Genomic DNA, 13,341 nt, shown 5'->3' with positions numbered 1-13,341 from the left:
TGCAGCTTTATTTCTTAAATTAAAGTATACTTTTCAAGACAAATTGTTCAGTAATTTCTAAAAATAAAATTTTAAAAAACCGACAACTTAATGTTTAAAAACAATTAATGCCAGCACTAGGTGGCCATCGTCAGGAGATTTACGTATGACATTAAATGTATAAAATTCCTGACAATATGGCGGGCTATCTGCAAGCCAAATAAAATAATAATACAAGTAAATTTAAAGGCGAATCTTATTTTATTGGCCAGTGTATAGAGCTATACATAGAAGAGAGGGAGGATTGTTTAAAAGAGAAGGTTGGACAGCTAGAGGAGGATATAGGCTCAAAAAGAATGGTAGAGAGACGATGTTAAAATGGCATAGAACACGAACCACGTGTGACTGGTCGAACATCAGTATGCGAAGTGAGGAACATTAAGTGTCATCCGTTTTATGTTTTGGATCTGAGTATAAGTTGGTGCTTGTGCGTACGTGTGTCCCGGGTAACAGGCCACCCTGAATGTGTGTTTGTGGTTTCTTAAGAAAGCTTCTCACAGTGTGGGGCTTGAAGCTCTCTCAGTGGAATGGATACAGCCTCCAGCGGTGGAACGTCTTCAACACACCAACTTATTGGTGGAAGATCACTGAATATTGATGAGCGGCCGACTACAGATTGACTAATAACAATAAATAAAAGAGGCACAGCTTCCTTCTAGCTGACCTCCATTGTTGACCTCTACATCGTAATTACATTCAACTTTTTAAAATGAAGTCAATTTCAAACATAGTTACCAATTTCTTTGTGTTTGAGTTGATCAACTTCTTCCATCTTTCCTTACAGATGATGTGATACATCACCAAATCATAAAAAATAAACGATACTAATTATTTGTGCTACAATTGCGTAAAGACTACTTGAAGAAGGGATGACCCAAATCAGATTCTTCGCTCGCTCTCGTCGACTAGTGCGATGAAGTAAAAGAGGTTGCCAGGAAGATAACCTGACAGCTAGGCTTCACCCTAGACAAGGTACTGCGTGTAGAAGCTGTATAGGATAATACCCAGGAGCCAACCAGTTCGCTAGAACAAGCAGGAAACTAGATTTAGGGCGCTAATAACCGTAGCAATCGATGCGCCAAAATAAAATTAAAAAAAAAAAATGGCGTAAAGAAGGGCCATGCAAACAATGGAACAAAAGAAGCAGCATCTTCGGGCACCAAATTTCTGAGTACAAACTACGCTAGAAACAGCTCAAAGGAACATGTCTTTTTAATCAGAATAACGATAATGATTTACTCTGATTAATTTGATTTTCATTTTAAGAGCAATCGAGAAAAGATAGGAAAACCCCCTTTATGCAAAGACCCAGCATAAAATCAACTCCCAAAATAAAGTTACAATCAAAATTTCAAAAACTGGGAAGTTTTTAGTAGATATTAAAATAATAAAAAGATTTCAGCTAAATTTCTGATTTTGATTTCTGAGGACATTCACTTTTTATCCTTCTATTTCTACTTAAACTCCAAATTTATAGTAATTAATGTAAGTTTCGTTAATACATAAAGGGCAGGACCAAGTAGTCCACTAAAAGTCATCCTAAACCAGTGGTTTCCCAAAATTTGTGTATTGTCGCCCGTCCTATTTTTTTACTTTTTAACATTTTTATTTTAACATCCGGTTTAAGGTTTCTCTGTGTCGGAAAAAGTAGTTTTTATAAAGTGTTCTATCTGTATTAAATACATATTTTAAAAAATAAAACCGCCGGAAGTTAAAAAATCTTATATTTAGATTTATCCTTTAACCAAAAGCAATATTTTGATTGCTTGACGAAAAAAATTATTCAAACCAATTTCTTTAAAGTATGTACAAATATAATTATAGTCATGTCAGTCTAAAACTTTTATTTTGAAACTTTCTCCCAAAAAAAAATCCTTTATGGGCATTTTGGGAGAGAGAATTGGTTAGAGTTTTCTCTAAAGTTTGGAAAATGAAGGGTAAAATACAAGGGAAAATCACCGAATTGGCTTCTAGTTCGTCTAGATTTCTACTTTTTCTGTATCTGTCACTTACTTTTTGGGCCAGAGCTAAAATATTCATGCAGGGTAGCCTTAATTTGGGAAAATGAAAAGTAAAATACAAGGGAAAATCACCGAATTGGCTTCCAGTTTGCCTAGATTTCTACTTTTTCTGTATCTGTCACTTACTTTTTGGGCCAGAGCTAAAATATACATGAAAGGTAGCCTTCATTTGGGAAATGAAAAGTGAAATACAAGGGAAAATCACCGAATTGGCTTCCAGTTTGCCTAGATTTCTACTTTTTCTGCATCTGTCACTTACTTTTTGGGCCAGAGCTAAAATATAAATGAAGGGTAGCCTTAATTTGGGAAAATGAAAAGTAAAATACAAGGGAAAATCACCGAATTGGCTTCCAGTTTGCCTAGATTTCTACTTTTTCTGTATCTGTCACTTACTTTTTGGGCCAGAGCTAAAATATACATGAAAGGTAGCCTTCATTTGGGAAATGAAAAGTGAAATACAAGGGAAAATCACCGAATTGGCTTCCAGTTTGCCTAGATTTCTACTTTTTCTGCATCTGTCACTTACTTTTTGGGCCAGAGCTAAAATATAAATGAAGGGTAGCCTTAATTTGGGAAAATGAAAAGTAAAATACAAGGGAAAATCACCGAATTGGCTTCCAGTTTGCCTAGATTTCTACTTTTTCTGTATCTGTCACTTACTTTTTGGGCCAGAGCTAAAATATTCATGAAGGGTAGCCTTAATTTGGGAAAATGAAAAGTAAAATACAAGGGAAAATCACCGAATTGGCTTCTAGTTCGTCTAGATTTCTACTTTTTCTGTATCTGTCACTTACTTTTTGGGCCAGTGCTAAAATATACATGAAAGGTAGCCTTCATTTGGGAAATGAAAAGTGAAATACAAGGAAAAATCATCGAATTGGCTTCCAGTTTGCCTAGATTTCTACTTTTTCTGTATCTGTCAAAATTAAATAAAGTATTAATCTATTACAAACTAACTAACCTTTCTACATTTTTTTATTTATTTATTGAAAGAGAAACTGTCGCAATATTTGTAAACAACTTTTTATTGTTTTCATTTAAAAAGCTCTGATATTCTCTCAGTGCTATTGTAGATTTCAAGCTGTATTTAGCAGATTATTGTGCGCTAATTAGAGAGCAAGGAAGAGATTCCATCGTTGTATCCCTGTGACTTTCATGTTTTGACAATAACGCAGCTGCCCATGATTCCAGAAGAGCAGATAATTAGCATAAATAACAATTGTGTATATATATATATATATATAGATTTGAGATTGGAGAAGATAGGCGATGCATATCTTTTTCTGTGTATATCTATATATATTTCGTACTAAATAGCAGCTATTTATCTGGTTAAAAATTTACCCTCTGCTTTCATTTTATCTTTGCATCAAACGTTCCTGTTTTCTTTGTGATCGGAACAAGGTAAAATTTAAAGTGTTTATTCAAATTTCCTCTTTTCTTGCGAAGTGTTCTAGACCAAGTACCTCGGGGTGATCTTTTTACTAGTATAAAGTACTTATCTAATTTATCTTCAATTAAATTCGATTTATCTTTGATACAGGTGTCACATTTTTGTGTAATCATAGGTGGTGCAGTAAGAATGTAAGGTGGTGTTAGGTCTGTTCTAGTGATATGTCTACATGTAACTGTTTCAGCGGAACATAATGTGGGCATCACCGTTGGTGGTGGAGAACTTTTGCACGCTGTGTACATTGTTGCTGGCTTTGACGACACCCTGGCACATTCGTCGCACGGGTCTTTACTTCCGAAATGATTGTACCAATTTAATGTACAACAAGGACACATCATATCAGATTTATTCGGCATAACTGGCATACATTTCGCTGTTGTAGTTGGATAGGTCGCAGAAGCTGGACATTTGGAATAGTCTTTATGCGATAGGCACCATACTTCTTCTGCTGGACGATCTACGCAATTGTTAATAAAATTTCGCAATTTTGGCACTTTTCTAGGCAGTTGCGGATTTATTGTCAAAGAAAATGCAACTAGATCATCATCCATATTTTCATTTGAAATTTGTCTTTTTAAATTTACCCCAGGTATCATGTATGGATTAATCTGAAAAACTATTTTCGTTTCTTCCCTAAATGGTTGATCATTTTTATTGAACGAATCAGTTTGAATCTTGTCACTAATCCCAGTTATTGCAGCGTATAAATCATGCAATTGAGGGCTAGTAAAAAAACTGGGTGAAAATTGTAATAATAAAGATGGTTTTTCTTCAAATTTACCTCTCTTTAAACGTTTATTTTTAGCATCAAACTTCGTAACATTTTTTGAACGAAAAATATTTGGGTTTATTTCGATAAATATTGGATCTTTAACGGCAAATTCACTTCTTGATATCCCTGAAATGGATAATAAAATGAATAAAACTATAGATGTGCATTATTCAGTAAAACGGAAAGCACAATATTACGCAAAAATGTGCATTTGCAAGAAGCAAAAATAAAAATCCGTACGAAAAAGTTCGATCTGGAAACCAATGAAGCAAAACTGCAAGGTAACTATAGAAACCTCTATTTGTTTTGTTTGCGACTATTTGTATGGAATGGATCCAATACGTACGTAACTTCAGTAAAGTAAACGCTTGATTTTTCAGTGGCGGCTAAACGTCCAACTACCGATTAGGAATACGTATGTACTTAATATAGTTACATAGATAGATTAGATTTTAATATTTTAGCATTATTAGTGTTTTATGTTTTGCTTTTGTTTTTAATTTTAGGCTAGCAGCGTTGATGCTGCTCCGTATGGTTTAGAAAGCGCACGTTGGATAGGGGCAAATTTACAAACAGCATGCGAAGAAAGAAGCATTCATCTTGATTGGGTTGCACCGGTGTACAGTCTGCCTATCATAGTTTCTTTAAATATGCCAGGTTGTCCGTCGACATTGCTCTCCTCGTTTGAGTCTTTCAAATGATTTTCTACTCGCATTCCTTGTGTAATACGTAGGGCACTTCCGAATACTGGCAGGGTTTTCGCAAACGCGTCATTTTGACATAACGTGAAGTAAACAAAATTGTAGCCAGTGGATTCAGGGTTATTTGCTGCACATTGAAATCTATAAACATTCAATTTAACAATGCAATCGGAAACATTGAAATGGAATTGTAAAATCGTAAAATTGGAAATCAGAAATGGATTGTAAATTGGCAACATTTAAATATTTTCAACAAATATTAACCAACAGAAATGGCTCTGATTTTACTTGTCCACAAGTGTGAAATCTACTATTATATGTACATAAATATACTCTCTATAATCTCTATATACTCGTAAAAACACGCCCGTATTCGAAGGCAAAATTGTGTCAAAATTTCAAAGCAATCGGTGAAGAACTTTCGAAGATTTAAGATTTTGAACCAAAAAAACATTTAAATTTTTATTTACGAGTATATAGATTCTCGCATATAGATTCTCGCAAATAGATTCTGATATTTTATTATATCATTATATAGACAGTGCCATACAAAAGCGCTTAATTGACCTTAAATTGTGAGAAATAAATAAAATAAGTAAATTATGTATAATTTCGGAACATAATGGCTGTCTGCCCTCTCCATATTCATGATTTACGCCATAACAATTTATAGTTATTAGACGTAAAGTATTTTTCAAACAATATAATTAACATATGTATGTGCTAATTATAGCGTGGTAAAACAATGTTGGTCTCTCACATCGTGACAAATAAAGAGCAAACGTTTTGTACGTTCAATTCCTGTATGAAAAAAAGATTAAAATTTCTCCATTTTTTTGAACCGGATAATCTCAGAAATATGAGAGTTATGAGTTTTGCATCTAATTGGAACTGTACTATTAGCTATTTCTTTGACTGAGTAATTCAAAGCAGCGGTAAATGTGAGAATGAACTATTTTATAGATTATGGAATGTACACCTGTGACAATAAACCGGACACTTACCTTCAATAATTAACGCCATAATCACAATGCTATGAATCAATAAACTTCGCCACATTCAAATAAAACTCTAATGATCATTTACTAAGTGGCCTAGGAGAGCCACATCAACACTATGTATCTAGGATTTCACTAAATCCTAATAAACATCTGTTAATTAGGATTCTCTTAATTTTCTTTTCATTTCAAAAATAATTAGTTCACTAAAATCCATATATATCTATTATATGTTTCGGTTACATATGTTTTAATAATTTAATTCCGTAATGATTTTGAAAGTGTCCTATATTTAATAATTTCAAATTAAATTCACTCAACAAATATTATAACCTTTTCATTGGTTTTTAGAATATTCTTAAGCTTAAATTTGCAACTGACTCGTGTTTCAACAGAAAAATACAGGATGAATTTTTGGAAGAGTCCTGCCAAAAAATAAAAAAAGCGGGTTTTAAACTGAATAGAAAGAAGATAAAGTGAAATCTCAAACCTAACTGATAATAACCATCTTCGTGTGTAGCAAATCAATCAAAATTAAGTATGGTCAGTTATAGTGCATTAAAAAAATGATTAGTTAAAGTACATGATGTATAATATACAAAATGGAAGAATCGATTGCTATTGACGAAGAAATTCGAAGAAGATAAGGTGGTTACTGTTTTCTGACAATGTATCCAAGATACATAATGTGGAAATTGTAATTTCAAAATTTGAAGTTAACCTATAATACGAGGGGGTACCCAAAAAAAACCGGAATTATTTTTTAAAAGCTATTTATTTACAAATTTTTTACAGAACAACCTTATCCCCTTCAAAATACTCTCCATTACAACTAATACATTTGTCCCACCGGTGCTTCCACTGTTCGAAACATTTTTTGTAGTCATCTTTAGAAATGGCTGACAGCTCCTTCTTCGTTTTTTTCTTGACCTCTTCAATGTTGTCAAATCGGTGACCGTGCATGCCCTTTTTCATGCGTGGAAATAAGAAAAAGTCGCACGGAGCCAGGTCAGGCGAGTAAGGTGCGTGGGGCAGCGGAACCATGCCATTTTTAGCCAAAAACTGTGTAACAGAGATTTTTTGGCGAACACTAATGCGCAATCTTTTCAAAACTTCCAAATACAAGGTTTGATTGACGGTCTGACCTGGGGGGACAAACTCTGAATGGACTACGCCTTTGGTATCAAAAAAGCAAATCAGCATTGTTTTGATGTTTGACTTGACTTGACGACATTTTTTTGGTCGGGGTGAAGATGACGTCTTCCATTGGCTCGACTGTTGCTTTGTTTCTGGGTCATAACCACAGCACCATGACTCATCACCAGTAATGACCTTTGACAGAAAGTTTGGATCAGTTTCAAGCTGTTGTTTCAAAGCACGACATGTTTCAACTCGATGTTCTTTTTGATTGTCAGTCAGAACTCGAGGAACAAACTTGGCAGCAACCCTTTTCATCCCCAAACCTTCCGTTAAAATTCGCTGAACCGAGCTCCAAGATAACCCACACTCTCTGACAGTTGATCAATTGTCTGTCGACGGTCTGTGAACACCAGCTCTCGAATTTTTTCAACATTTTCGTCGATTCGGGCAGTTGATGGACGTCCAGAACGAGGTTTGTCATCAATCGACATGTCGCCATTTTTAAACCGAGTAAACCACTCGTATACTTGAGTTTTTCCCATAGCGTCATCTTTGTAAGCTGTTTTCAACATTAAAACACTTTCAGCAGCATTTTTGCCGAGTAGAAAACAAAATTTCAGAGCTGCACGTTGTTCACTTAAACTTGCCATCATAAAAAACGAAAAAAGAACAAAACAGCGCTGGTAAAAACAATCACTGCAGATGAACAGAACAAGCCAGGCAGACAACACAGGCAGGACTGAACTGGCAAGGAATTGCGCTATACACGTCTAGCGGCAGAAATGCGTACTACATAAGCTCCATGCGCGGCAACGCAATTCCGGTTATTTTTGGGTACCCCCTCGTAAGTGTCCAGGTACCTCGAGGTGTTCATTCATTTTGGTTTTCTTTCACTTATTATCTTGGTTATTGGCTTTTATAAATTGTTAATTTCAGTTGACCTATTTGAACCATAACTTTTTAGTGTAAATTAAAGGTAATGCCTATTTTTTCAGGCAGGCTTCACGTCCAAATTCCAAATTAAGTGTGGACGGAGACGACTAGCAAATATACTTTACTACAAAGTTCTTGTATTAAACATTAAATAAAATCCAAGGCCTAGACTGGGAATCGAACCCAGTGCTGCCATACATATTAACCTTGTAGGTCGCTCCTCTAACCTCTCAGCTACCGAGGTGCTTCCATAACTTTGTAGTTGCACTCTTATTTGAAAATCTGTACGATTAAAATATCTTTTCTTAGTGCTTTTTATTTTTTCTAGTTGAACTAGATAAATTCAACATATTGTAATCAAAAAAAGTTAATAATATTAGAGTGAAAGAGTGTATGTGTTATAAGAGAGATGAAATAAGTTAATATGAACTGTGTCTAGCGAACAAGAAAGCTGGTAGAGCACCTTATAGCGGAGTCTTCACAAGATAATTACAAGTATAAGTTAATTCCAAAGCTCATTTCTATATGCAAAGTTAATTTCAGCCGTCAGAAAATGAGAAAGACAAGAAGTTATAGGAGAAACAAGCACATGGGAAATGAAACACAACCTATATAATAATAATAACTGCTAGAAATTGTGATATGTAGTGTAAATAGTGACCAGTAGTAGAGAAACTAGGACGCGCTAACTTGTCTTCAGCATGTTTGCTGGTAGAACTAGAGACCAGTGGAGGAGAGCTTAGTGAGTGTGGTGGGTATGGCCTGGAGCTAGGCCCCAGGGTGAAGGTCCTGTGCAATATAGAACTGGCCCGGCTGGCAGCAGCAGTTTCTTCTGGCAGATTAATTACAGCCACCGCAATACCTGAGGAACCAGCAAGTAAGGCGATCTCCTGCACCTTTGGTGGCTCGTGGCGAGTTTTTAATTAAATTACACGGCTTCTAGCCACACATACTACGCCCATTACATGCACACAGTCACTGAGACACTCGCCTCATTAAATGCGCCCCACCTTGACCATTAAACATTCTTCACTACTTATACTTCTATTCCACTTACGGAAAGAAAAAAAAATTTTTAAAAACCAGATTAAACTTTCTTATCGTTCAACGCCCTATTCCAATTCATTACTGACCCCGACTACAATACTTCTAGATCATAAATAATATATACTGACTGGAAAATGTGCATCTTTTTATTCGATTTGTTTATTCCTTTTACTCATCAAAACAATTAAAAAAAACTAAACTGTGGCCGTGTGTTGTACGTGAATACTTTTTTCGTAACAGGTTATATTTTTTATATAAAATATTTTGCGACAACGTGGGCACTTTGTCCGAGTCCAGTGATTTTTTACACGTACCGCACAGTTTAAAGTCCGCTACTGGCTCTTCAGGGAAAGTATTATTAAGCAGCGGTAAGTGTTTTTCTTTTGTTAGCTTCAATGAGCGCAGAAACCATAGACGATCACACACATCACACTTAGGTCCGAATGGATTGTTGACAAATGTCTTAGTGAAACGTGCACTAGCTGCAGCCCAATGTGTCTCCATAATCGACGATCGCACACAATCTATGCCTTTACAGTGCGTTGTCGATGTAGAAGCGATTTCATCATCCACTTGCATAATTTCAACCGCCCCAGCTGCAGATTTACTGACACCGTCGTTGATCAGCTCGGCCGCATTCATTCTTTTACTTTCCCGGCACAGCTTGACTCGGTCATATGGTGTTTTAATTATTACCATTCGATAGTTCTCGAGAAGCCCTTTCCAACCGTGTACGATCTCTGTATTTGGTTTTGGCTTTTCGACGCGTATAGGCCGACATATTTTTGACAATATTTTTTTATTATAACACCTTATTATATTCACTGTCACTATTTTACACTGTTTTATATACAATCGATAAATTGTGACGATAGCTGACGATTAAAACTTAAACGAACATCGTAGCTACTCCGAGTCAAAAGTTATACTCATTCCAAATCTCGATACGCAGCAAAATGATCTCAAAATGGCGGCGCTTTCCCCTTCACCGCGCGCGATGCGTCACAGTCCTCGCTTATCGTAATGAATTCTTTGATTCTTTAGCTATCCAGTGGTCTAATTTAATTTTGGATGTAGACAATAGATTCGAAACTATAATGCCAAACTGTATCCCCCAATTTTGTTATCCTTAGGTTTTTTGGATTGCCTCCATATGATAGCAAATTTAAAGACGTATTCACGTCAAAAGGAGTACAAAACTGTACTAATATCAAAAAATGTAAATATGTACATAAATAAAATTTATTTTGTATTATTTTGCCGAACTTTCGACCTAAGGGACTTCGGGGCTGTGGAACATATTTTACAGTATAGTTGTAATAATTGTAAACTACATAATGTAATACTAAACATAATTTAAATAATATCTGTTTATTCAGCAATAATATAAGCTATTCGTTAATAATTAATGAACACAACTCAAAAGCCCCAATAGTATAATATTAATACAGATTATTAACTTTCATCAAATTATCTATAGTAAGAAGTTCAGATAGTCCACAATTGGTACCCTCTAAATATTTATCAATATAATGTTTTCTGAGTGAGCTATAAATTGGACAAGAGAAATAGAAGAGATTTAAATCTTCTTCTTTCTTCATATTACAGATTGTACATAAAAAATAATACAAACGATATTTATTTCCTTTATGAAAGATATACAAATTATTATTGCCGATCCGATCTGATTCGGGTTATTGTTCTAATTTTGTGAATTTCACTGTTTCTGTTTATATTTTCAAACGCAAACTCCTAGCAAAAAAGGTCGTGTAACCTTATATGCAATAAATACGTTATTATTATTATTATTAATGTAAACTACATAAATTCAAACTATTGTAAAATATGTTTCACAGCCCTGAAGTTGACCACTGAAATTGGCATTATTCTTTCTTTCCTCCGAACAAAATATAGGTAAATAATTCTTCTGTAAACACTTTTAAATGTGTTATAACTTGGAAACATTTCAATAGAAACATATCATGTATTCTGGACCAAAAGGTGACGTTTACTGCTCAAATAACGGACTGAGTCAACAAAGAATTGCTGGCCATTCGGATATTATTTCTGTTGCTTTGCAGCAGGAGAAGGAAGTCCAATAAATTACGAGAAACTACTGCTATAAACTGCAGAATTTAGACCGAAGTTATTGTATGACTGCCTTTCCTGGCGCTTAGCTTGTTGAATCGGGCGTTGTCTCGTTTTAAGTGATGCAGAATAAGTTCCTGAGACTGGTGACGTAGCCGATATACGTATATAACGGGACTTGCACTCCAGAGTATGTTGCTCACCGCATTAATGGTACCACGCAGAAGTTTTTCGACAAGTACGGACAAGGTTAACAATAACAATTTGCGGGAACTATTATTTGCGCACTTACTGCAGACATAGAAGAATGAAGATGTTCTGTTATAGAACTGCCTTATTTGTAGGGGTGCAGGTAAGAGATTGTAGCTTAAGCTGACACCATATCATTGTATTTCATACATTTAAAAAAAAAAATTTGTCAATAAAGTTCTGGCAATCTGTTTACAACAGTAAGTCAGACTAGATCACAGAATATTCAAAAGATACGAGTATATATTTGGTAATTGCAGCCTTGCTTTTTGAAAAAACTTTTTGCAGAATGCAAGAGGCAATACTGAAGGCTTATTTTGAACATCAGGTGCTTACAAACGGTATGCTGATTGGACAGAATTTATACGGTGTTAAATTCAATGATTTCATCATAACTGGATTTCATTGGCGAGATTGATTTGAAAATTGAGAAAAGTCTCAAAGCATGATCGTTTTTTTTTATGCCCAGGTAACGACCTGGTTCAGTCTACTGCTTGGTTACAGCATGTCACCGTATTTCGTAAGATATAGATGCCTTTGCAAGCGATCTAGTTTCATAATCAGGACCGGCACTTGAAGAAAAATTTATCGGAAAAAGTGCCGGTTGTGTAGAATTTATACAGGTAACATTCTATCATCTCATGGCAGTCTGTTTTTGGTTAGATGCGACTGAAAAGACCCAACAATGACGGGCTACCTCACTTAATTTGGGACAATGAGAAACTATTGCTGCTTAGAAGATTCCATTTTTAGGATTATAAGTATAAACCTCCCGGAGTTGTTTTGGATTGACCGCGTCAGGATTAACTGTTTGGCAAAGACGAACTCTGACAGGACTATCCTGAATAAAAATCCTTATATTCTAATTTTTAACGTGTAAAATAAGAAGATTGTTCAAATAAATGAAATCGCAACATTGAAATGAGTGAACCTTGTTCAAAATTAAACATTCCACTCCAAAAAAAAAATCCTCTCTAAACTACACACCTGAATTATTTGTTCAAAAATTATAAATAATAATTTAACCAAATAATTTTTTTTTTACTTTTTCTTTTAATTTTTCACAAAACTACTTCAGTCTCCTCATAGCCACCATGCTCTGTATTAGAATATTCATTGTTATACAGAAATAAACACACTTTGATCATACTTTACGATTTGATTACAACAAAGTGACAATCTATGGAGAAAGCATACTATGTTCCTTTGGACATAAACAGCCACCTGGCATAAATTTGCAAACACTAACTATGACATTGTCTCCATATATGCGTACACCAAAATACCTGTAGATACGTGGGCGGGCCACCCTCTGTTGCGACATATAGAGCGTATATTATATATTATACAGTTTCAACAAAACAACTAAAAAAGAAAAATAAAAAAATGTAAGATGATTCTAAGCTTAAATACACAATTCAAAGATAAATAAAATAACATAATATTCCAGTTAATAATTACTTAAATCATTATTTTTGTTTAACCAGTTAAGCGAGTATACACGTCAAACCAAATCTCTATTATGGTGCGTTCGACGTGTATACTCGTTGTTAAAAATATAAAATTACCATTAACTATAAAAACTCGTAATTTTAACAAAATACAATAAGAATATTATTTGGTAGGATGTTTCCTTTATCTTACCAATAGAACTGCCAAGTATTTTATACGGAGAGAGGTGGTGGAAGTCAGCCAAATGATAAGTGGTTGGTACATGTTTGGTCTCCGCATTAGAGATTGGGAATTTAAGCACACAAATAGAAACTCTCAACCCTTGTGCAATGCCGTTTTTACCTTAGATAGAGGTTCAGACCCTCAGTACGAGCATGATTTCATTTTGCACCGAATTTAAAGCTCTTTTCTTCCTTCTAAAAGCTCTTGCGTCCCTAGTTAACTAGAG

At 34.9% G+C, this 13,341-nt stretch overlaps 1 protein-coding gene and 1 long non-coding RNA gene across 2 annotated transcripts; one reads left to right on the top strand and one right to left on the bottom strand.

Moving 5' to 3' along the window:
• Positions 1-3,067: 3,067 nt before the first annotated feature.
• Positions 3,068-6,231, bottom strand: LOC141452807 (uncharacterized). The gene is made up of 2 exons (XM_074125245.1): positions 5,991-6,231; positions 3,068-4,411 (listed from the first exon to the last, which is right to left on the bottom strand). The coding sequence occupies exons 1-2, from the start codon at positions 6,043-6,045 to the stop codon at positions 3,414-3,416; spliced, it is 1,053 nt and encodes a 350-aa protein (XP_073981346.1). The 5' UTR covers positions 6,046-6,231; the 3' UTR covers positions 3,068-3,413.
• LOC141452808 (uncharacterized) lies at positions 4,581-6,163 on the top strand. Its single transcript, XR_012457638.1, has 2 exons — positions 4,581-4,700; positions 4,792-6,163. It is a non-coding gene; the product is annotated as an uncharacterized lncRNA (long non-coding RNA).
• Positions 6,232-13,341: the final 7,110 nt, after the last annotated feature.

The sequence above is a fragment of the Rhodnius prolixus genome, unplaced genomic scaffold (assembly GCF_049639745.1).
Source record: "Rhodnius prolixus isolate KJV_2025 unplaced genomic scaffold, Rpr scaffold_3, whole genome shotgun sequence".
NCBI lineage: Eukaryota > Metazoa > Arthropoda > Insecta > Hemiptera > Reduviidae > Rhodnius > Rhodnius prolixus.
The sequence above is the reverse complement of the archived record's forward strand: the minus strand, read 5'-3'. Positions and strand labels throughout refer to the sequence as shown.